We start from the raw sequence: 25,990 nt of genomic DNA, 5'->3' as shown, positions 1-25,990 counted from the left end.
ATGACATTCCTGCCAGTGGTGGGTCCAGTGCTTGTATCTGTATTGTAGGCCCGTGAAGATCCGGGGTAGAATAGGTCTTCAGCAACCCATGCTTGCCGTAAAGGACGACTATGCTTGTCGTAAAAGGCGACTGACGGGATCGGGTGGTCAGGCTCGCTGACTTGGTTGATGCATGTCATCGGTCCGAATAGCGTGGATCGATGCTCATGATATTAATCACAGGATTTTCTGGTCAAGACTCGATTATTTACAGACCGCCGTCATATAGCTGGAATATTGCTGAGTGCGGCGTTAAACAACAAACCAACCAACCAACTGTATTGTATCTCAATACGAACTTTGCTGTTGGTAGGTAGGCTTTTTAACACAGTTGATCAAGACATGCTTATAACACACCCATAGTTACTATAACTTTATGAAATGGTCTATTTGTAAAAATATATACATATATATATATATATATATATATATATATATATATATATATATATATATATATATATATATATATGTATATATGTATAATTGTTGTTACGTGCACTGAACATCCTGATATACATGAGAACGTACATGCAATATGTAAACCTGGTAGTGTCCCCCACCCCTTCCCCAAACAAAAGAAACGAAAAGAAAAAGCAAAGAAATGATGACATGTTGATTTGATTGTTTAAGTAAACTTAACGTGTTTGTGATATTTGAGATGCCCCAAAAGAGAAGCTTTGCGTGGAATGCACATTAGAATTAACCTGCAACAAGACTCGTCCCCCATTCGTCACCACTCGCCCCTTTCCGTAACCTGCAACAAGACTCATTCCCCTATCGATGAATGTTACGTGAGAAAATACGAGAAACCAATCAGAATGCGCGTATGACTTAAAGTTCTTCGTCAAAGAATCCCTCAGAAATAATTTTTGATTTTACATATGTGTTGCATCTAAAGATATTACCAAGACACAGTTAAATGTGTTCAATCATACTGTATAATTCCGCATGTCCCGATGCGCTTTAAATTGCATCTGAAATATATATAATATATGGGGAAATATATGGGAATCATTACGCAACGAGTTGACAATTGTATTAGGGATGCCTGTTTGCGCTAAGACGGAACCCGGTCGCAACAATGGCCATGAGAAGGGCACGCGTCGCTATCCCGGAATAACACGAGTTATATAAACCACATTAAGGAGATCACGTCTCGTGCTTTACGTTATCAATTTAACCTTCTACATTTGTGTGGCATAGGAAAAAAAATTGAAACATCTATGGCAGTTTTGCAAAAGTGACACAACTAGAAATGTTTGTACCATTAATGACCCGGGAAGACCCGGGTTAGAATTGGTCTTCAGCAGCCCATGCTTGCCGTAAGAGGCATTTATGCTATTCTTGTAATAGGCGACTAATGGGATCGGATGGTCAGGCTCACTGACTTGGTTGATGCATGCCAGTTGCGTAGATCGATGCTCATGCTACCAATCACGTAGATCGATGCTCATGCTATCAATCACTGGCTTGTCTGGTCCAGACCTGATTATTTACAGACCGCCGTCATATAGCTGGAATATTGCTGCGTGCGGCGTTAAACAACAAACAAACATTTTACCATTATTCCGGGATACAGAATAGACTTCACACATTGTACCCACATAGGAAATCGAACCCGGATCCATTGTGGCGTGTGACCAGCCAGTGTTGTAATCAAATAAATTATATTGTCACAGAGGACTGAGGAAAGAATGTCAGTGTGAATATTCAAGGTTGCCGTTTAAATCTACTGGTCTCTAGTACAGCGCACACCACTTCTTCAAAAAATATCATTGTGGGTCATGACTAATGTTTTGTTCTGCAGGCCAGGAGTACTTACTTGCCTTCCATGGCTACTTGCGTCCTTCCATTCGCATTGCCACATCAGAAGGGCGTGGAGTTACTGGGGTGTTTCAGCCGTCAAACGCCACTGGGACGGTGTACACATTCACTGCCGCGTATGAGAGACATTCACAACAGATGGTGAGGTGAGGTGAAATGGGGTTTAACGTCGCGTCCAAGATTATTGCACTTATATAGCGATGTGCATGCACGTGTGTGTGTGTTTGTGTAGCTGCTTGTACTAGTCCGGACTGATGCCGAATAAATAGTGCTAGCTCACTGAGATACCATGCCGCTGTTTAACATGAATACCCAACTCAGACACAGTATACTGACTCCGAGCCGACCAGTCCTTGTTTTAGCCTCTTAATGCCGAGCGCCAGACAGGGTAACAACAAGTACCATCTTTTGTCCCTTACCAAACATTCACCATGATAATATCAGCCGATGTCCAGGCCCTATAGCAGTTTTTGTTGGTAACGTTGATCCTGCGGATAATCAAAGACTCAGCTATGACCAGCTTCTGCCAAAATCCCACCTAGGGCGTCAACATGTGATACCAGCGTTTCCCAATGGAGAAAATGTAGTTTTAGTCATTAGTCCCAGTGACACAAAACTGTGGTTCAATGGATCGATGTCTAACCTTCAGAGAAACTCCCCGCAAAGAATAGCCATCAGGAGCGATGACAGTGTCTATCTGGTCACAAAGAGCCCGTCTTGTTCTTCTGTTTCACGAATATCTACCCGTACTCAGCCTTTCTTGTAGTGCCACCAGTCAGTGCTTATGTGAAGAAGTGCACAATGCCTATTCTAAAGGATGAATATAGACTGGTAACAAAAGAAACGACCACTGTCATTGTTAGAGGAGTTCCATCGCAACGTTTTCATGTCCCCTGGAAAGACGTGTACAATTCAACGTATTCCGTAGGGTCGCCGACTCAGTACTGTTCCAGTGTTATATCATGTGAATCACACGGCAGGTTTATTGTTTACTTCTTAGAAGATTATTTGATCTACGGATTTCATTGTGGATACGACTTTCCTGAAGACAAGGACGAGTCCATGACAACTGGTTTGTGAATGATTGCTTAAACTCTGACTGTGGCTATTGGTGATGTCATTTGATTCCCAAGTTGAATCACGAAGATTAATTCAGTAATTGGTAAGTACAGAACTAAATTGTGAAATCGGCAAGTAACCACAGAAGATCAATGAATAGTGAGTGAGTATGGTTTTACGCCGCTTTTAGCAATATTCCAGCAATATCACGGCGGGGAACACCAGAAATGGGCTTCACACATTGTACCCATGTAGGGAATGGAACCCGGGTCTTCGGCGCGACGAGCGAACGCTTTAACCACTAGGCTACCCGACCGCCCTTGATCAGTGAATAATTAAGTTTTATATTGAAACACACAGGATTAGGTTTACAATAGAAATGGCAATACAATAGGTAAAATATGTGGCAGCAGCAATAAACAACATACGTCAGTGCACTTCCAATCTCTTTAAAATCAGATCGAAGTTCTCGCTGCGGCTAAACAAAGATCTGAGGACATCCCATTACGGGTCACGTCAGAACGACCTTTCGCGAACTTTGACCGACTAGTGAAATGACTAACAAGAAATCGACATCAGCCAATAAGAAAGCAGCTCCCTCGAGCTTTACGGCACTCGTTTCAACCTGGCGACTTCCATTTCAGACTACGCTGGGAAAATATGTTGACACAGTTCTCGATTAAAATTTTGAAAACTGAACAAACGAACATTCCGGAAGGTCCAATATATAGTTGAGATTGTATGGCAGTGCTTCCCACGTACTGTGCAACGCCTCCTCCATTCAAATGTGTGTCTCAAGGAAGCGAGAGATAGGTGATAATTTTGACGGAATCAGTCGTACGGGCCGTAACTGACGTTCGGAATACACCATGTTAACGTTTTCGAGGTTGCATGATTAGAAAACACATTCCGATTGATTTGGTAAGCGACGCTTTGATTGGTTGGATGAAAGGTCTTTCTGACGTGACCCGTAATGGGATGTTCTCAGATCTTTGTTTAGCGAGAACTAAGATCTGATGTTAATGAGATTGGTGCATTTCCGAATGTCCAGAATTTGTCACAGTCGAATGTCTTGTAAGAGGTACATGCTCCATGCTCTTTATTCCAGGAATCAGTGTTGGAAGCTGACAGAAAAGTCAGTGTTTTGCCATGGGCAAGTAGATTCGCCGTTGAAAGCCTCGAATCGCCCTGGTCTTGCTCTTATATAGGTACAGTAAGCCTTCTAGAAACTGTTGACCGCCTCCTTGGTCTGGTGGTAGAGCGTCCGCCCAGAGAGCGGAAGGTTAGGGGATCGATTCCCGGTCGCGTCATACCAAAGACGTTAATAGATGGTACTTGTTGTTACCCTGTCTGGCACTCGGCATTGAGGTGCTTAAACAAGGACTGGTCGGCCCGGAGTCAGTATACTGTTTCTGAGTGGTGTATTGCATTATAAAATCGGCATCAGTCCGGACTAGTACAATCAGCCACACACACACACACACACACACACACACACACACACACACACACACACACACACTCACTCACTCACTCACTCACACACACACGCGCGCGCGCGCGCGCACGCCCGTGTATGCACGTCGCTATATAAGTGCAATATTCTTTTATCATCCAAAACTGACTCCCCCACCCCAATGGGTACATTGTAGGTATCGCTGCAATGAAATTGATTCACAATGCTTTGTAGACCATTATGACGTCCATGACGTACCGTGTCGTTACAATCAAATGACATCACCAATGGCTCTGCTACTGATGCTGTTAGTAGTACTTTTTAAGACACTGCTTATTACTGTCTACAAACTAAAAAGTTGGATGAATAATGGCAAGCCTTGGAGTTTTTCCACTTTTATTAACTCGTGTTGATATATTTGATATCAAAAGGCACGAGGGTGAGATTCTCTATATCAGCTCACCTCACCTCACCTCACCTCACCTCACCTCACGAATCTGTTTCCTCATGGAACTTCTGGAACAATGTAGTCTGTCAGTGTCGATACACAAAGGCGACTAACGCTCCAGGACTCTGGTTGTCGCTTACCATCATTAAAGAAAATTTAGAAACAACGGCACTTGACTTGGCATTTTACGAACGCTTCATTCGGCTGCCACTATACTACCATCAGCTCTAAATATTAATAAATTCATTTTTTATATGTGCACCGACTAGGTAGCCATTATGTGGATCACATGTGTGTTGAATATCGGATATTTTTATTGACAGATGCTCCAACGGATTATACAACAGGTTGTGATTCCTCCACGACCTCTGACCCTTGCGTCCCACCATCTGTTTCCACGGGGACCATCACTCCTGGTAACACGATAATACTGTATCTGGAGGTTGTCAGCTGTATAGAGTGAATATTGCTGTAGTATTTCGTAATGAATTTATTTATTTCCACACCTGCCTGCTGGCAAATAATTCGACATTATTTCCAAATTTTTGTACTTTGCCAAATTAAACTATGCTTATGTTAGATACGCGTACTTTTGACTTTATGAAGTTCAATATGGTACATGGATTACTCTGCGTTGTCCGAAGGTATTATAACGGCAAAAAAACAACCCATTCCAGTTATGTGTCAAGGAACATGCATACCCGATAAGACAGCTTGGATACACGTGCACATGTCACATCATTGATTATTCTCATTTTTACAAAGTCTATGCAAATTTAGTGTATATATTCACACATATGCATATTATTTTGAAATTGCATGAAATATCACCTGTCGATGCGATTTTATAAATTCATTTGGTAAATTTGTATGTGTAAATCTAGATTCCTTGTCCAACACAAATGTCAAACACATGACGAAAATACCAGGTGTGCTGTTTGTGTATATGGCCACTTTGGTATTGAAGGTCACTAGGCCTACAGTACAATCGTTTCTCTTCAGATGATAAAATATCATTCAGAACCATCTTATGTACCAGGGCCCACTTGCACAAAGCGATCTTAGCGCTAAGACTATTGTAAGCCTATGTTAAAGTATAGGAGTTACGATGATCTTAGCGCTAAGATCGCTTTGTGCAAGAGGGCCCTGGTGGCACCACAGGTATCTCACTATCAACATTGTTTGACACCACGACATACGTGAATGACACTAAAGGTAGGTACATGTACGGGTTTCCTCGGTGGATTGAGTTAGTGGGTGAGATACAGATAACTACATGTCAAGTAAATCTGTATCTTAAAACAACTTTTAATTGCATCATAATAGTAAAATAATGTAGTTATTCGTTGTATGAATGTGAATAGGCAGACTAGTCAGATTATGGTCATAGTCAAGAAAGGGCATGGGCGGATACAGCTTTTTTGATAAAAGGGGGGGGGGGGGGGGGGGGGGGTGCACAATTAAGATGTATTTATTGTCTTTGGTGGTAATTTATACAGAAATAAAGATTTTTTTCGAAATAAAAGGGGGGGGGGGGGGGGGGGGGGGCGGTGGGGGGTGCGCAACCCCGCACCCCTCCTCTGTATCCGCCCATGAAGGGTTAACAAAATAAGATCATATCACGACCTCCGGGTTATCATTACGGAAACACTATGGGAGGAGCTTGATTTGTAAGTAGTTTTCATTTGTGTGCGATGATATTATGCGGTCGATAGACCATGCTTGTAACAGACGAGTATCTATAACCATCTGAATACACACAGTACCTCCAGGGGGAAGTAACGACGACGTGATGGTGTATACAGTAGTGGGAGTAGTATTCTTCATCCTCATCATAACCGCAGCAATGGGCTTCCTGGTCTTCAAAAGGAGGTAGGTGTTCATACATCAGCGTGTCATACGAATCGTTTTGGGGAAGGAAAGGAACCCTTCAGCAGTGTTGTGTCTCTTGCATCTTCCCGAGACAAGGGCGTTAACTAACTATAAAAGTCCAGTTTCCATCCTAGGCTGGAATGTCCTGGCTTGATCGTAGCGCCAACAGTGGCAGAGTTATGTCCCTCCTATCTTCCTCATATTGACCAATCAGATCCCATCTCTCATGTCACTTGCATTTGCTTCAAACAAAATGGCGTCGCCCATTCACGACGGTCTGATCGATAATCAAGATCTATATTATAGTAAAACGGGTCCTACCCCGCGAAGTGCATCAAATCTCTTGACCACCTTGGTCAAAAACATGAAAAGATTTGGCGCCCAGTTGACGGTACACATGCTTTGCAAATCCTGCAGTCGACCGACACGTTGATCGGCACATTGAAATCCATGATGTTTACGAACCAGATGTCTAGTTCGTTACGCGATTTTGATTGGTCTTAGCATAGACTCGTTAGTCCAGCCAAAATGTACTCCGGAATTCCAGCCTAGTTCGGTAAGGGTGGGAACTGGACTTTTATAATCAGTTAACGCCCTTGCCTCGGGAAGTAATTGTGAACGCGTTGGGTGTCCGGATAAGAATATATATCCCCAGCCACGTATGCTTATCGTAAGAGGCAACTAAATGAATCGGTTGATGTGGATCGATGACTTGGTTGATTGCATGTCAACACATCTTAAATGCATGGTTGGATGTAAATCCGGAATTCCAGCCTAGTTCGGTAAGAATGGAAACTGGACTATTATAGTCAGATAACTTTTTTAGATGTCTCTTGCAACTTGGGATACATAAGGCTGAAAACCAAACTCTACATGTTATCGTCGCGAGGGTGAAATTTCCAATATGTTCGATTCACGATTACGATAATTAGTTGTTTAGGTGATATCTGCTCATCTGCAGACGTATTTGACAAATGTAACAGTTATAGCCATCACTGGTCACAGGTGTGATTCGGGTCATGTATTTCTGGTCCTGCTTTACTAATTAGATTTATATAGCCAACTCGCCAACGCTTTATTCAATTACTTGATCAAATGATAAATGTTTCCAACATTTTTTTTTTCGTTTACGGATTTAATTTCCTGCCATGTCGCCATGATAAACGCATACCATTGCAGACGGCGACACAACCCGGAGCAGCCGATAAACGACGACAGTGCAGATACATCACGTCACGGCGTGGGCTACGACTAGGTCGGCAACAGCCGACACTATGATCAGATAGATCCCAACTATGGCACCTATTGTTTTGTAGAACACAACATATGATGTCGCGGTCATATTCGCCTGTTCTGTCCATCTCAGTATCCCCCTAAGATTTGCCATGTCCCATTTACAGTTTCCATCTTGTGGAATAAAAGCGAGAAAACCTTTCCATATTCATCAGAAATGTCTGCTAAAAGTAAAGTCGATTGGATAATTCCGACGATATCATGAGCATGTGTTTATGAATCACTATGAAATGGTGATGATACCTGGTGTTCGCGAAAAGGTCAGCGTATCCTGCCCCACCGGTGGTACCAGTCACAAACACATGCAAAAGCAAGTCAAAGTAAATTTTATCGTTATTTGTATCTTGTAGCTGAGCTTTTATAAAGATTGCTCTGAACTTGACTAAAATAGCACTGACACACTTAACACATTGAACAGGGCACACTCACAGCAGTGTCGGTCAGTGCGCATGGTGATCGGCGACTAAAATTTATTTTGTTATACATGAACACTTTCATAGATTTTGTATGAAAAAACACGATCGATCTGTATATCCAATAAAAGATTGTTTAGACTGGATGATCCTACACTTGTGTGTGTGTGCGTGTGCGTGTGCGTGTGCGTGTGCGTGTGCGTGTGCATTAGTTACATGTTTTAGTTTAAATATTGAAGCCATAATGTAATAATTTGTACATTGCATTCTTCTAAAGCACAGCCTAACTTGGCCAAAGGGGGCACGGGTGGCCCAGTCTTCTGATGGGCCGCAATTCGCTTTGCAGAGTTGCGTCCCTTGGCCACGCCAGGAACCTATGATTGTGAGTTCGAATCTCGGTTCGCCCCGATTATGTTTCTAAGTTTGTCAGCACCATCCCGTGCTCGTGGGTTTCACCAAAGTGGTAAATGTCTGAGACCTGCATCACTTCGGGCTTTCCTCCCACATCAAGCTAACACGCCGCGATATAACTGGAATACTGTTAAAAGCTGTGTGAAACACAACTCTTGGCCAAAACGTCTTCTATGGATCATCACATTTTGATGTCGCATCAAATGATATGTGGGGAATGTCAGTACCAGTGAAATATCGAGTTTCGGGATGGGACAGTTTCTAAAAAGGCTCCCTCCACATAAGAGCGAAAAGAGGGCGATTCCATGCCTGTTTTACTTCGATACCAGTACGTAGTGGATGCCTATTTTGAAAATACCGAATTCTTACCAGCTTCAAAGAACGGAAGCAGGTCTGTTTCAAGAGATTCGACAGTGGGTGCACTATAATTAAGTGAGTGAGTGAATATGGTTTTACGCCGCTTTTAGCAATATTCCAGCAAAACACGGCGGGGGACACCAGAAATTGGCTTCATACATTGTACCCATGTCGGGAATCGAACCCGGGTCTTCGGCGTGACGAGCGAACGCTTTAACCACTAGGCTACCCGACCGCCCCGCACTATAATTAATTACCCGGGAAGATCCAGGTAGAGTATAGGTCTTCAGCAACCCATGCTTGTCGTAAAAGGCGACTATGCTTGTCGTAAGAGGCGACTAACGGGATCGGATGGTGGGGCTCGCTGACTTGGTTTATGCATGCCATCGTATCCCAATTACGAGGATCGATGCTCATGATATCAATCACTGGATTGTCTGGTCCAGACTCGATTATTTACATACCGCCGTCATATAGCTTGAATATTGCCGAGTGCTGCGTTAAACAACAAACAAACAAACAAAACATGCTGCATCTGCCACGTTTGCCAATAAGTTGCCTTCTTCGACTGTGAATCTAAAATTGTTAGTTTCAATATAACGTACTGATTATTTATTGATATTGTGCGGCCATTTACTGATTTAGTTCAATCTAGGAATGTACGCACCGATTTCTGGGGGGCGGTCGGGTAGCCTAGTGGTTAAAGCTTCGCTCGTCACGACGAAGACCCGGGTTCGATTCCCGACATGGGTACAATGTGCCAATTTCTGGTGTCCCCCGCCGTGATATTGCTGGAATATTGCTAAAAGCGGCGTAAAACCAAACTCACTCACTCACCGATTTCTGGGTTATAATCACCTCGAAACAGTAACAAGAACATGGATTGACAGGTCACCTTCAATACGGCTCTGAGCTCTGAGTTCAGGTATGAGACTAGTGTCAAAGGCTAGTTTGGGTTTTACAGACAGGAGTGAGTGAGTGAGTGAGTGAGTGAGTGAGTGAGTGAGTTGGGTTTAACGCCGCTGTTAACATTATTCCAGTTATATCACGGCGTGTCAGCTTAATGTGGGAGGAAAGCCCGAAGTGATGCAGGTCTAAGACGTTTACCACTTCGGTGAAACCCACGAGCACGGGTATGGTGCTGACAAACCTAGAAACATAATTTGGGCGAACCGGGATTCGAACCCACAATCATAGGTTTCTGGCGTGCCCAAGGGACGCAACTCTGCACAGCGAATCGCGGCGCCTTAGACGCCTGGGCCACCCGTGCCCTCACAGACAGGAAATGTGCGAGACAATAACCAAGCTGAATCCATATGAATTAGTTTGTCACCACAAATCAAACCAGACCAAGTGTTCAGATTTTATTTATCTCACGGGGCAAAATACACTTATATAATGATGTAAAAGTTTAGGATTTTAACTTGGAAAACGAAATTGCAGAGACGTCAAATAACAGCTGGAATTAAAACAATCCAAGGACAAAATACACATATATGATAATGTAAATGTTTAAGATTTTAACTTTGAAAACGAAATTGCACATACGTCAAATAAAAGCTGGGATTATGGAAAGATACATCTAAATTAGTCAAATGTGCACCCATAAAGGACAACTCAATACACCCTTCACTCAAACAACGGATCTTATACATTACGTGCAAAATGTGACGCTAGATATGATAATCGTTAAATGCCTATAAGTGTAAGACAACCTGCATTCCAGTGTAGTGATGAAGATATGGTGAATATTTCACTACTTAGAGCAAGGCGGCAGCGACCAGCGCTCATCGTCAAAATACATCGTCAAAATCGTGATTATAATTATCTTAAACAGAAGTGGATTTCTCAATATCCTTTGGGCGCTATGCTATTGCACAAAAAAACAAAAAAACATCCACGGATAATCATGAGATACATTGGGATGGTATATGTTGTTATCCCTGACAGAAGTACATCCGCAGCTAGGTTTAGGCGTGTTGCTGATTAAAATACGTGTTAAAGTTATATCTGTTTACAAGTAATGCAATCATACATAAGTTTAAAAAAACCCTCTTTCTTCCAAGCCGCATGTACAATAAGAAGTCACACAAATACATTCTGCCGGGCCAAAGAATAACAGTCGCCGAAATACTGCAAACGTTATGTCCAAACCTATCACATTACCATCGAATAACTATTTCTTTTTTGTTCCATTTTCAGCCACCATCAAACATGGGTGTATACGTTCTTTTAAACGGGAGCTTTTAGATCGTTAGGGAAAGCATAAACAATACATATCTAAATTAGAGCAACAAAACCCTTTCCGCTTACATACGAAATCTCTGTCCATTATACGATTCCGACTATATCATGTGCATGTGGTTAAAATGTTTACATTGATGCATGTCCTTCAAATAATTTCGGGTTCTTTTCAAAATGGACATACATACACTATTACACATACACAATTTAAGGCACGTAGACATCGTACATCTTGTTTGTGTGCACATCAGGGATCCCCTTCTTCTCATGGGCTACAGTGTTGAGGAACTGGTCATATGTCATGCGCGATGAGTTTGTTGATGTACTTCTGGTTGGAATGTATCCTTGTTTCTCATCTACGTTTACTGATGGACTTCCGTTGCTGCCGTTGCCACCCCTGCCGCTGTGTAGTTTCTCTAGACTCTGTAACATAAACGATAAGAGACAACGTAAACATATAATTGATACCCCTGTTTTTCACTATCGATGGATGTAAACATGGATGTACATTTCCAAATGCATTAACTCTGTAAAATAAATAATATTGCGTCATGTTCCTGGGTGTAATTACTGAGTGAGTGAGTTTGGATTAACGCCGCTTTTAACAGTATTCCAGTTATATCGCGGCATGTCGGTTCAATGTGGGAGGAAAGCCCGAAGTGATGCAGGTCTCAGATGTTTACCACTTCGGTGAAACCCACGAGCACGGGTATGGTGCTGACAAACCTAGAAACATAATCGTGGCGAACCGGGATTCGAACCCACAATCATAGGTTTCTGGCGTTGCCAAGGGACGCAACTCTGCACAGCCCTTAGACGACTGGGCTACCCGTGCCCCCTGTAATTACTGAAAAATGTGGTTTTTGAAAAAGAAGTATAACGTGCACGTTACTCGTCGTAAGTATACATGAGATACCGCTCCTATGTGAGCAGATGCAAACTATGTTTTGCCTTTGTGTGAGTGAGCATGGTTTAACCCTGCTTTGAACAGTATTTCTGTTATATCAAGCCGTATCAGCTTGATGTATAATGAAAGCGAGAAGTGATGCTGGTCTTATGTGGGGAAACCCACATTGCTATGGCCAATATGGGATTCGAACCCATGATTTTTTCTGGCACGCTATTTGCGGCACCTTTAACGACTGTGCCACTTCTGCTCCTGCAAGCGCTTGACGTTAGGGTTACGTAAGACACTGTTCAAATACACATTGTGTTGTGAGTGAGTGAGTGAGTTGGGTTTAACGCCAATTTTAATAGTATTCCAGTTATAAGCGTGCCAGCTTAATGTGGGAGGAAACCCGAAGTGATGCAGGTCTCAGACGTTTACCATTATGGTGAAACCCACGATCAAGGGTATGGTGCTGACAAACCTACAAACACAATCAGGGCGAACCGGGATTCGAACCGAAATCATAGTTTTCTGGCGTGACCAAGGGACGCAAATCTACACAGCCAATCGCTGCGCCTTAGACGACTGGGCCACCGGTGCCCACCATTATGTTGTGAATTTAGAGGACATATTTATGGGGTGAGGTGAAATTGGGTTTAACGTCGCGTCCAAGATCATTGCACTTATATAGCGACGTGCATGCACGTGTGTGTGTGTGTGTGTGTGTGTGTGTGTGTGTGTGTGTGTGTGTGTGTGTGTGTGTGTGGTTGCTTGTACTACTCCGGACTGATGCCGATTTATAGTTCTAGCCCACTGAGATACCATGCCGCAGTTTAACATGAATACCCCACTCAGACACAGTATACTGACTCCGAGCCGACCAGTCCTTGTTTTATCCCCTTAATGCCGAGCGCCAGACAGGGTAACAACAAGTACCATCTTTTAATGTCTTTTGGTATGACGCGGCCGGGGATCGAACCCCCATATATTTATGGACGTTAGAGCAAATGTTGTTTGAGGACATCATGTGATCAGTCGCGACCCAGGGTACAACTGAGACATCGATGCCTTAGGGTCCACTCCGGTTGTGCCCCTTAGATGTCAGCAGCAAACCTATGTTCATGGGTTTAAACTCGCCACACACGCCCTCCCTCATTTAGGACACGTGTATGTATCAACTAGTTCACGTTCTTTGGCTGAAATAATGCCGATGCGACGATAAAAATTAACTCACTCACTCAATCAGGATACTCGCCGTTAAAACCCAACACCTGCTCACATACATGTACTTATACAACACATAAGTCCTACACATCCATTACCAGATAAATACATGACCACTATAAGACCAGGACCCACTTGCACAAAACGATCTTAGCGCTAAGACTATCGTAAGCCTATGTTAAAGTATGGGAGCTACTATCAACTTAGCGCTAAGATGGCTTTGTGCAAGTGGGCCCAGATACCTGAATGTCTGTCGTATGATACAGTGATAAAATATTCTGATGGTGAGTATGGAAGGCAAATATGATAATTAAGCATTATGACCTTGAGCACCTTTAGTAGGAAATAGTTAAGCCGTGTTCGGAGAGGTTAATGTGTTAATACTTCACTACGGTGGCCCATAAGGGACATGGAGTCTGTTTTTCAATATTTTGATGTTGAACTTACTTTTATCTTAACCTTTTGCAAATTAACACAATCTGCCATACAAATATGTGATAAATCATGTATAAAAACATCCGAAAACATAGAAAATGTACTTTTCAGTAGCTTTTGAGTCGCTGAAATGTGAAGTGAAAATGTCAAAAACTAAAATGGAAATGTCAAAAACCAAAACGAAAAGGTCAAAAACTAAAATGAAATTGCAAAAACACAAAACGAAAATGTCAAAAACTAAAATGAATACACAGAAAACTATTTCCACCGCGGTGTAAATATTATCACCGCGGTGTAAATAGTTTTCTGTATTTTCATTTTAGTTTTTGACATTTTCGTTTTGTGTTTTTGACATTTTCATTTTAGTTTTTGACAATTTCGTTTCGTTTTTCAGCGATTCAATATCTTCTTTACACATGATTTATCACATATTTGTAAGACAAATCGTGTTAATTTGCAAAAGGTTACGATAAATGTAAGTGAAATATCAAAATATGGAAAAACAGACTCCATGTCCCTTATGGGCCACCGTACTTCACAGCTTTCTGTGTGAGACACCGCCGACGTACAGAATAGTTATATTATTTATTAGGGTGCGCATTTTTAAAAGCGCTGCTTGTTTACACTGTGGTGAAATTTGTACTGGTGTTTACCGAATCATTTTTTCAGGGTTGGCATTAATGTTGTAATCTTTGCTCATATTGCGTTCGAAGTATGGTTCATAGGGGGGCCCTTCTTTTGTTATCTGTTGAGGCAAATGTACAGTTTTACAAGAAACGATGATGATGACAAAAAATAATGCCCAGAGGGTGAAGCCCACATGAGTCCGTTTAATTTTGCAACAATAATGAGTGGTAATTGAAAGAACATTAACGAATGCAAATGCAAATGCAAAACGCACGCGCGCACGCACGAACGCACGCACGAATGCACACACGCACATGTATTCAATAACGCTTGCAATATACTGGGTGTTAGAACATCACTTCTGTGATCTTAAACTTGTCGGGTACGCATTTCAGCAGATGTAAACACGAAGGTTATAGCCGAGCGCAACATGCATATATGTTTTGGTATACGTAAATAAAAAACATCAACGACAGAAGTGAACAGTCTGCCGACACATATTCCATTGGCCGTAAAAGGCAAACGAGGGCTAACAATTATAGGAATGAATCGCTGAAAATCAGTGATGACACCAGGTGTTCGCGAAAAGCACGTTCTGCATTAACCGGTAGCACACACTACTCACACATTTACCACATATCAAATCACAGTGATATATCTAGTAATAAGCTAAAATGAAATTTTCAAAATGGCAGTAGTGACGGCCATGTTTGAATTGGACAGTGACGCCCACTTTTGTTCTCTTTATTATAAAATCCAGTCTTAGGGCCTATATGAGGTATTGGGCGTATTCCAGGAGAACTTGTTTCAATACTTAATATATTAATCATAATCCTCGTATACATGTAAATACGCCAACGATAGTATATATATATATATGTAATGAATGGACTGAACACAAAATAAATAATAAAATAGACGATTCAAGCGAAAAACAACAAATGATTATAAACTAAAATGTATGACCTTATAACCTTCACCTTCAAATACAGGATACCCCAAAAGAAATATACCACATAAGGATGAAACAAAAACAAAATCATGCAATATGAAAGTGAATAAGATAAAACAAGCCGCAAGAAGACCATGCCAAAATACACAAAGTGTGCGAGTAAAATTACAATTTTACCAAATGACTTTTACTGTGTGTTCACAAGGGTAGACTGCTTGGTCCTTCTTGCTTCTATAAAACTCGTATGATCCATTTTCGAATGCAAAGTCATTTGCCAGCTGTGATATTGGATAGTAAGTTAACGTTACATGTGTATATTAATTAATTAAATTATTTCATTATACTTTTCTACTGGAGTACTTTCTAAAGACGTATATATTTCTGATCACAGTTTACCGGTTATTCTAAGATACTTTGCTAACATATCCTGTGATAAAGTACACTTTTTGAGTTACGTCATAATGGGTGACGTCGTTACGCTGTTCAAATTACCTCCCCTGTGACCTAAAGTATCCATCAAGGTGGCGCATCCACATCAATTATCGATCGGTGAAATAACTTCTTTTAAACTTTTCGAATAATTGAAGTTGTCCTCTGGGAAGAAATCTGGCAAGATGATGTCAACCACCCCTCATGGCGCATGGTTATCCCCAACATATTCACCATATTTCTTAGATACGGTATTGAAACTCATTACCATGCTGAAACGGCTTACTATTTGGCATGATTTGTTCTCTTAATCTTTCATTGCTGTACTTTATATCATTGTAATTATAGTAAGATGGCTTAATGAAAGTATTCCAGTCCAATTGAAACTACAGTAAACTACGGTTATAACGAACACGCTTATAACGAACTGACGGATATAACGAACCTACTTTTTGGTCCCGACTACTTGCTGTAGTTATGCTGTATATATGCTTATAACGAACTACGGTTATAACGAACTAAAATTAGTAGTCCCTTTGAGTTCGTTATAACCGTACTTTACTGTACTTCAAACGACGCATAAACTACGTATCCGATCCATTCATTATTTCTTAATCTGCACAATATACCTCGTATTAAGCATGAACTATTTCTTAGTCTGCACAATATACCTCGTATTAGGCATGAACTATTTCTTAGTCTGCACAATATACCTCGTATTAAGCATGAACTATTTCTTAGTCTGCACAATATACCTCGTATTAAACATGAACTATTCTTAGTCTGCACAATATACCTCGTATTAAGCATGAACTATTTCTTGGTCTGCACAATATACCTCGTATTAAACATGAACTTTTTCTTAGTCTGCACAATGTACCCCGTATTAAGCATGAACTATTTCTTAGTCTGCACAATATACCTCATATTAAGCATGAACTATTTCTGAATATTTTTAATTAATTAATTTTTAATTAAATGAAAAAAAAGAAAGAAAAGATAACTACGATTTTACATAACAGACATATCAATTTCATATAAACTAACGGAAGACTGAGTGAAAAAAGGATTCAGGAATGATTTCAACATGACACTCAACACACAGGATGCACCGTGATATGCACTCAAAAGCGCAGGTGCATAATTAGTGACCACCTGATCCCATCTTACGACAAGCATATTCGCCTTTTATGACATGCATGGGTTGCTGAAGACCTATTCTAATCCGGGTGGTGAATTCTGTGACTCAGACAACACTTTGTGGACTAGTCTCATATGTCTGTGAATTAGGAGAACGAAGGATGGACGGTGCGTTATGATATAATCTCATGACATTGACATACCGAAGACTTCTTCATTGTCTTCATCTCCCTGATCTTACAGATGCATACGACGATGCCGACAACGATGAAAGCAGCGCTGACGCCGATGACGATCTTCTCTAGGAGTGTGAGACCCATGTGGTGGTCCATGTCATCATCATCTGTACATAGAATGAAGTCATAATGTGAGTGAGTTTGGTTTAACGCCGCTGTTAACGGTGTGTCTGCTTAATGTGGGAGGTAATCCCGAAGTGAAGCAGGTCTCAGACGTTTACCACTTTGGTGAAACCCACGAGGGCCAGTTGAGCGCTGAAAAACCAAGATACATAACCGGGGCAAAGCGGTATTCGAAAATAATGATTGAAATAACGAGTGAGTGAGTGAGTTGGGGTTAACGCCGCTTTTAACAGTATTCCAGTCATATCACGGCCTGTCAACTTAATGTGGGAGGAAAGCCCGAAGTGATGCAGGTCTTAGAAGTTTACAACTTCGGTGAAACACACGAGCACGGGTATGGTGCTGACAAACCTAGATACATAATCGGGGCGAACCGGGATTCGAACCCACAATCACAGGTTTCTGGCGTGCCCAAGGGACGCAACTCTGCACAGCGAATCGCGGCACCTTAGACGACTGGGCCACCTGTGCCCCCTCGAAATAACGAACAGCATATGAGAGGAAGAGTGTGTATGCACGTGTTTTAATAGTACACACATTAATGTGGTCCATGAATGTGAATGTTATAGTAGAACACACAAATATGTGGTCCGTGAATGTGCAGGTTATAATGGTACACATATAAATGTGGTCCATGAATGTGCATGTTTTAATAGTACACATATAAATGTAGTCCATGAATGTGCATGTTATAATGGTACACATATAAATGTAGTCCATGAATGTGCATGTTTTAATAGTACACACATAAATGTGGTCCATGAATGTGCACGTTATAATAGTACACACATAAATGTGGTCCATGAATGTGCACGTTATAATAGTACACACATAAATGTGGTCCATGAATGTGCACGTTATAATAGTACACACATAAATGTGGTCCATGAATGTGCATGTTATAATAGTACACATATAAATGTGGTCCTTGAATGTGCATGTTATAATGGTACACACATAAATGTGGTCCATGAATGCGCATGTTATAATAGTACACACATAAATGTGGTCCATGAATGTGCATGTTTAAACAGTACACACATAAATGTGGTCCATGAATGTGCACGTTATAATAGTACACACATAAATGTAGTCAATGAATGTGCATGTTATAATAGTACACACATAAATGTAGTCAATGAATGTGCATGTTATAATAGTACACACATAAATGTGGTCCATGAATGTCCCTGTATAATAGTACACACATAAATGTGGTCCATGAATGTGCATGTTATAATGGTACACACATAAATGTGGTCCATGAATGCGCATGTTATACCTGTAGGCACCTAAATGTGGATTTGAACCCCGAACCATAGGTGCACAGTTACACTGTACAGTGAGTGCACAGCAGAACATGAAAGATAGCCACTGTCGACACCACCAATTCGATTCAAACTTTTCTGATTATGGTTTCAACATATCCATGTCTTGTAAAATGTCAGAAGTGCCAATACAATTGATAAACTGAGGGAAGGGAAACACTGGAATTGAAGAAATTAAAAACGTTATCAAACATTTCTAGGTTGAAAACAGTTGCCGAAACACTGCAAGCCCGTATCAAATGCAACCTCAAGCCCTGAGCATAACCATGATACCCGCATCAAATACTTCATGGAATAACAATTTTTCGTTTCATTTTAGCCACCATCAAACCTGGTGTATACTTTCTTTCTTCGGAAGTCAAGCCACCATTATATATAATTACCTCTACACTAGAGAAGAAGGGTCAAATGGTACCCCGAACCGTGGAGAATCTGTTGTACAAATAAACGTAACGTTCATGTCAACACTGGCAATGTTCAACCCACCTGTGTCAGCAGGGTTTGTGATTTTAAGGTAGCCGGCGTCCACAGCAACGGTTCCTAAACTGCCACTTTCTTGAATAGATCCGAAGAACTTTTCTGTGTCACCTTTCAGGGCCTGTTCGTTGATAGTGCTGGATGAAGGTGTAATCTGGAAGTCAGCAATGACGCTCCCCCGCCTGGATTTTTTGAAAGAAAACAGTTTTATTTGAATCCTGAAAATACAAGTTGGGAACAAGTGATACTTGTACAAATATTCGCCCCCCGCCGTGACATTGCTGTGAACGCGGCGTTACCATTCAACGACTCACACATTCTAAAGTAAAAACAACTCTCTGGGTGGTTGCTCAGATGATAAGATCTACTTTCATCTGTGGAAGTATAATTTAACAATTTTTCAACGTCTCAATTTGTCTGAAAATGCGGCCTTATTTTAAACACATTACGAGCAAATACAGTCAGATTTACTCACATGTATCAACTGTATACATACTTAAATATTTTTTATCTTTTCCAGAGAGCAATCAAATCTAATAATTACATGTTCCTACGAGTTTTGTTAAAAAAATCCGTTTTCCATTGAACACAGAGTCTGATCTATACAGTGGTTAAAGCGTTCGCTCGTCCCGCCGAAGAACCGGGTTCGTTTCCCGACATGGGTACAATGTCTGAAGCCCATTTTTGGTGTCCTCTGCCGTGACATTGATGGGATATTGCTAAAAGCGGCATAAAACCATACTCACTCACTCACTCATCTATTCATGTCGATGAAGGCCACGTACGTGAAAGTGGCATGACGTACCTGATATTGATGACTTCAATGTTCTTTACAGAATCAGGTTTACTGAGCTTAGTCATCTGAAAAGTGACAACACATCGCAATGTAAAATCTTTTAATAAACACACTGGGCTAAGTTCGGGAAAAATGGGGAAACTATAGAATACTTTGATAGTTACGGAATTTGTGTAGTTGTATGGTAGCTATGTGATCACAGTAAAACCTCGTTAGTCCAAACCCCGCTAATCCTAGATTAATCACGGAAACGTAGATTCGTTAATCAGGAAATATATTAGTTCGGATACCTTCCGCTTCAAAAGGCGTTTCATTGTATCACCAACTGCACAGTCTTCTTCATTGGCATAGTCAAGTGATTCTGTTCATTTCTAAACCATCCTCATTGATTACAATGCGATTGTATTTACCTCGTCTCAATCTCTTCCGTTATCACTTTTACTATTGACATTAGTAAGCAAGGCCGACAACAGTAGAGCAGTACAATATATATGTAGAACATCTGATTTGAACAACAGAGCTTGTACCTACACCCTAAATGCCAATATTCAAAATGCATGTTTATCAAACAACATACTATATTTCGAAAATGTTTGCACAATAGGCAGACGGTTATATTTAACTAAGAAGTGTGTGAAAAGTATATTTTTATTTTAACGTGAGTATTGCCTTACCGCGTTCTCTAATTGGTTCTTCAGATTCATGTATTGCGCGGAGAGCTTGTTGGCGTAGTCCGTTGTATACTCTAGATTAGGAAGGCGCAGGGAGACCACGAGCTTCAGTGATGGTTCGGGACCTGTGATGAAGAAAATAGGGTGGAATGGATATGGGTTTACGCCGCTTTTAGCAATATTGCAGCAATTTCATGGCAGGGGATCCCAGAAATGGGCTTCACGTGTACCCATGTGGGGAAACGATCCCGGGTCTTCGGTGTGACGAGCGAACGCTTTAACCACTAGGCTACCACGCCGCTCTCTGATAAATATAAGCACAATGAACAAAGTCCATCATTAAGTGGTGCATAGATCCTTAGAACATTGAAACTGCATGGTGAATAATATGACCGTTAAGAAACAACATTGATGACTGAATCCATTCTCCTTCCCAAACGTCCCCCTCCCCCCGAAATCAATACCCCGTCACATACTTATCACATACTTTAAACAGCCAGAAAGAAAATATACACCCGTATTTGAGGGTGGCCCAAAAATGAAACAAAAAAGAAATGGTTATTCGATGAGACTGCATTTGATGCGGGTTTGCAGTGTTTCGGAGACTGTTTTCAGTCTAGTAACGTGTTGATGACGTTTGTAATTTCTTGGTCAAATCCAGTTTTCAAGTGTATACTTTCTTTTGTCCGGCAGTATATTTATGAATTTTCCTAACGAGAAACAAAGAAATCCTCTTTCTTTTTTATCTGATTCTAAAAGCAAAATATTGTACATAGCCCTAGTGTAAGATTTACTGTATTTCTTGTTATTAGAATATTTTCCGTTATTTGGAAACTGTTTTTTGAGTCACATCTATTTAAGATGGTGCCTTTTTACCTCCATTGTTTGTTTGACTTGCACAGGTGCTGCTGAAGCATATTCTCTGAGCGGACACCTGGGGCGTGGTTGCGTGTTGGGAGATGGCCAGACTTGATGAGTCATATGCCCCGCCCACAGGAAACAACAAGAACGGACACCCGGTGTCGGCATCGGTGAAGGTGAAGTCCTGAGGCTGACCGGTATTTCTTTTACGGGAGAACTTTATCTCAGTCACTCCATTGGTGAGTTTTCCTGATTTATCCACTAAGTTATCCACTGTGTCAATTTGTGGGGGACTGTATCCTGTGATGAACCTGAAAATGATGTTTGTTAATGACAGATATTTTGATACTAGTTTATCATACTGATTCATATACCACAGATCGAGATCAATTGTGCAGTTACAACTTTGGGTAAACAGAATCGATTACAAATATTAATATCCACATTTAGCTGCACATATAAGCCTAGCTACACACCTGCCTGAGACATAACAGTCTAGCTACACACCTGTCTAAGACATAACAGTCTAGCTACACACTTGCCCGAGACATAACAGTCTAGCTACACACCTGCCTAAGACATAACAGTCTACCTACACACCTGTCTAAGACATAACAGTCTAGCTACACACCTGTCTGAGACATAACAGTCTAGCTACACACCTGCCTAAGACATAACAGTCTAGCTACACACCTGCCTAAGACATAACAGTCTAGCTACACACCTGCCTAAGACATAACAGTCTATCTACACACCTGCCTAAGACATAACAGTCTAGCTACACACCTGCCTAAGACATAACAGTCTATCTACACACCTGCCTAAGACATAACAGTCTAGCTACACACCTGCCTAAGACATAACAGTCTATCTACACACCTGCCTAAGTCATAACAGTCTAGCTACACACCTGTCTAAGACATAACAGTCTAGCTACACACCTGCCTAAGACATAACAGTCTAGCTACACACCTGCCCAAGACATAACAGTCTACCTACACACCTGTCTAAGACATAACAGTCTAGATACACACCTGCCTAAGACATAACAGTCTAGCTACACACCTGCCTAAGACATAACAGTCTAGCTACACACCTGTCTAAGACATAACAGTCTAGCTACACACCTGCCCGAGACATAACAGTCTAGCTACACACCTGTCTGAGACATATCAGTCAAGCTACACAACTCAATGAAGTAAATGCAGGTAGTTACATAGCTGCCTGAAATATTTCAATCTAGCAACACCTGAGTTGTATTAATCTCGCTACATATATGTGTGATATATCAATCTAGCTGCATGCCTGCTTGAAATAATATCAATCTAAAACAAAGTTGTCTGTTATACATCAATGTAACTACATACCTATATGTTATATATCACTCTAGCTACACACTTGATTGTAGCGTATCACTCTAGCTACACGTACATATCTGTCTGAGATACATCAATGTAGCCACATACCTATATGTTGTATATCACTCTAGCAACACACTTGATTGTCACATATCACTCCAGCTACACGAACATAACTGGCTGAGATACATCAATGTAGCTACATACCTATATGTTGTATATCACTCTAGCTACACACTTGATTGTCACATATCACTCCAGCTACTCGTACATAGCTGTCTGTGATACATCAATGTAACTACATACCTATATGTTATATATCACTCCAGCTACACACTTGATTGTAGCGTATCACTCTGGACTACAGTACATAGCTGCCTGAGATACATCAATGTAGCTACATACCTATGTTATATACCAGTCCAGCTACACACTTGACTGTTAGTATCACTCTGGACTACAGTACATACCTGTCTGAGATACATCAATGTAGCTACATACCTATATGTTATACACCACTCCAGCTACACACTTGATTGTCACATATCACTAGGGACTACAGTACATAACTGTCGGAGATACATCAATGTAGCTACATACCTATGTTATACACCACTCCAGCTACACACGTGGTTGTTAGTATCACTCTGGACTACAGTACATACCTGTCTGAGATGTGAGTTGTGGAACCCTCAACCCATCCGATCACAGCGTCAGATGATGACTAAAGTTGAGAAAGGTTTTGGTTGCAGTACATGTATTGACAAGGGAAGGGGCTAGCGTACTGATGGAGAAATTAGCAACAAGGGCTTAACAACCAGATACATTGGAATTGAAAACAACATGTTCTCTGTTATTCACACGGATGTTGTATAAACATACTTCAGACACATTCTGAATCGATTGATACTATTTTGAAATGATTAATACTCCATTCGTAAATTAAACCAGCATAATATCCTTGTAATATGTCATTATTCAACTAATAGCTGTACATTTGTACATTAAAATGTTCTTGTAATATGTCATTATTCAACTAATAGCTGTACATTTGTACATTAAAATGTCCTTGCAATATGTCATTATTCAACTAATAGCTGTACATTTGTACATTAAAATGTCCTTGCAATATGTCATTATTCAACTAATAGCTGTACATTTGTACATTAAAATGTCCTTGCAATATGTCATTATTCAACTAATAGCTGTACATTTGTACATTAAAATGTCCTTGCAATATGTCATTATTCAACTAATAGCTGTACATTTGTACATTAAAATGTCCTTGCAATATGTCATTATTCAACTAATAGCTGTATAGGTGTTCATTAAAATGTCCTTGTAATATGTCATTATTCAACTAATAGCTGTACATTTGTACAGTAAAATGTTCTTGTAATATGTCATTATTCAACTAATAGCTGTATGTTTTTACAGTAAAATGTATAAATGAGGTTGAGTTTTTTTACGCACGTTTAAACATATTAGATACAACTAAACCTCGATGTCAAGAGAAACAATATAGAACAAAGGTTCATAATTTTAAATGAGATCACCTACCATTCTCCCATCAGGTGAGAATCCAAGCCCTATCCAACTCCTCGCCCCGTTCAGCCTGGCAGTGATGGTGAAGTTGACCATGTCATTGGCCACGTCCACGACCCAGGTCACCTGGTAGGGGCAGTCGTTGCACGTGGCTGGCCACTGACCAGTACATCCGGTGGGAGTCCCGGATCGTTCTGCAACGTTTGACATGAGACGCTATAAAGTTTATTTGTATACAACAAAGTACGGTTATAACGAACACGCTTATAACGAACTGAAGGTTATAACCAACTATTTCTTTGGTCCTGTCTATTTGCTGTATATATTCCGTACATTTGCTTATAGAGAACTACGGTTATAACGAATTAAAATTAGTGGTCCCTTTGAGTTCGTTATAACCGTAGTTTACTGTACTTGCCTATACAATGATAAGGTCAGACCCGTGTTGATGGTTATGATGAGGGTATTCCCATTACCATGATTTTAAAAATTCTGTCCCGTCAATGCTGGTAAGATTTTGTCGTGACTTCTGAGCCTTAACAGATTGGGCTTCTTAATCTGACAAATCACAATGCTTTTAAGAATGTATTTTGCAAGTACCGTGCGTCAGGAACAGATATTTTACGCCAGTTTCTTTAGGTTTATGGAGTGTATGTTTGAAACAATATTATTTCTTTCGTTTGAAGGATGAATAAGAAGGAAATAACTTTCTCCTAGCGGTTTGTAGCGATGATGTAAGTGAGTAGTCCACCCCGCTAGGTGGCGTTAAACTGGGGTATTTAAGGGGTGTGAGGATTTGGATTGTTCATTGTTCATGCAAGCACGGCCATTAGATTATTTCTATTTCTTTATGTGAAAAAGTATTGCATTTTCAATGCATTAATCTGTTGTCTGTATGTTTCAGATTTGTGACTGGGGGGACTGTACGTGCAGTCGTACGATGTGATGGTGCTCTGGACTGAAGAGCCAATATAATACTAATGTAAGCCGCTTTCATACGATGCTGTTCTGAGCTGAAGAACCGTTATAATACAGCGAGTGAAAATGCCCTAATACAGTATTTGCAGTGTTTGTGAATATTATTGTCAGTACGAATGTGCTTACTGTGGGTTCATAGGCTAGCAGCCATTATACTACACTATGATGTGATTAAGTGATGCAGCTGTATTATATACTTATTAAAGTATATATGTGTCGGTGTCAAAGTGTTTTCTGTGTACGTGTGGGCTACCGAGCCAGTATTACAATATTTCAATGTTTATATGTAGCTTAATGAATATATCAGGTTTAAGTGTTCATGTACATCCCCAGTAGATCACATGCATACTGTAAACCCTCCGGTAGTTGCTGCTTGCAGTCGTTGAGGGAACACGGTTCCAGAGTATGTTCTCTAAAGGTGTTGCTTACCTCTGGTTTTACTTGTCGGGCAACAGCAAGTTAATTTATGATCAAATAATGTATGTTTCATTGTATGTAAGAT

The 25,990-nt window shown here is 40.8% G+C and overlaps 1 protein-coding gene across 1 annotated transcript in view; it reads right to left on the bottom strand.

Moving 5' to 3' along the window:
• Window positions 1–10,526: 10,526 nt before the first annotated feature.
• The window catches only part of LOC124134571, a 32,098-nt gene continuing 16,634 nt past the window's right edge, over window positions 10,527–25,990 (bottom strand). The window contains exons 11-18 of the mRNA XM_048393056.1: window positions 24,526–24,704; window positions 23,631–23,689; window positions 21,623–21,918; window positions 20,750–20,871; window positions 20,085–20,140; window positions 19,289–19,461; window positions 17,319–17,458; window positions 10,527–11,842 (exon numbers count right to left, since the gene is read on the bottom strand). Coding sequence (XP_048249013.1) covers window positions 11,627–11,842; window positions 17,319–17,458; window positions 19,289–19,461; window positions 20,085–20,140; window positions 20,750–20,871; window positions 21,623–21,918; window positions 23,631–23,689; window positions 24,526–24,704 — 1,241 coding nt within the window. The 3' untranslated portion in view covers window positions 10,527–11,626. The remainder of the gene's footprint in view (window positions 11,843–17,318; window positions 17,459–19,288; window positions 19,462–20,084; window positions 20,141–20,749; window positions 20,872–21,622; window positions 21,919–23,630; window positions 23,690–24,525; window positions 24,705–25,990) is intronic.

Source organism: Haliotis rufescens, unplaced genomic scaffold (genome assembly GCF_023055435.1).
Source record: "Haliotis rufescens isolate VD_foot unplaced genomic scaffold, xgHalRufe1.0.p SCAF_112, whole genome shotgun sequence".
Classification (NCBI taxonomy): Eukaryota; Metazoa; Mollusca; class Gastropoda; order Lepetellida; family Haliotidae; genus Haliotis; species Haliotis rufescens.
The sequence above is the reverse complement of the archived record's forward strand: the minus strand, read 5'-3'. Positions and strand labels throughout refer to the sequence as shown.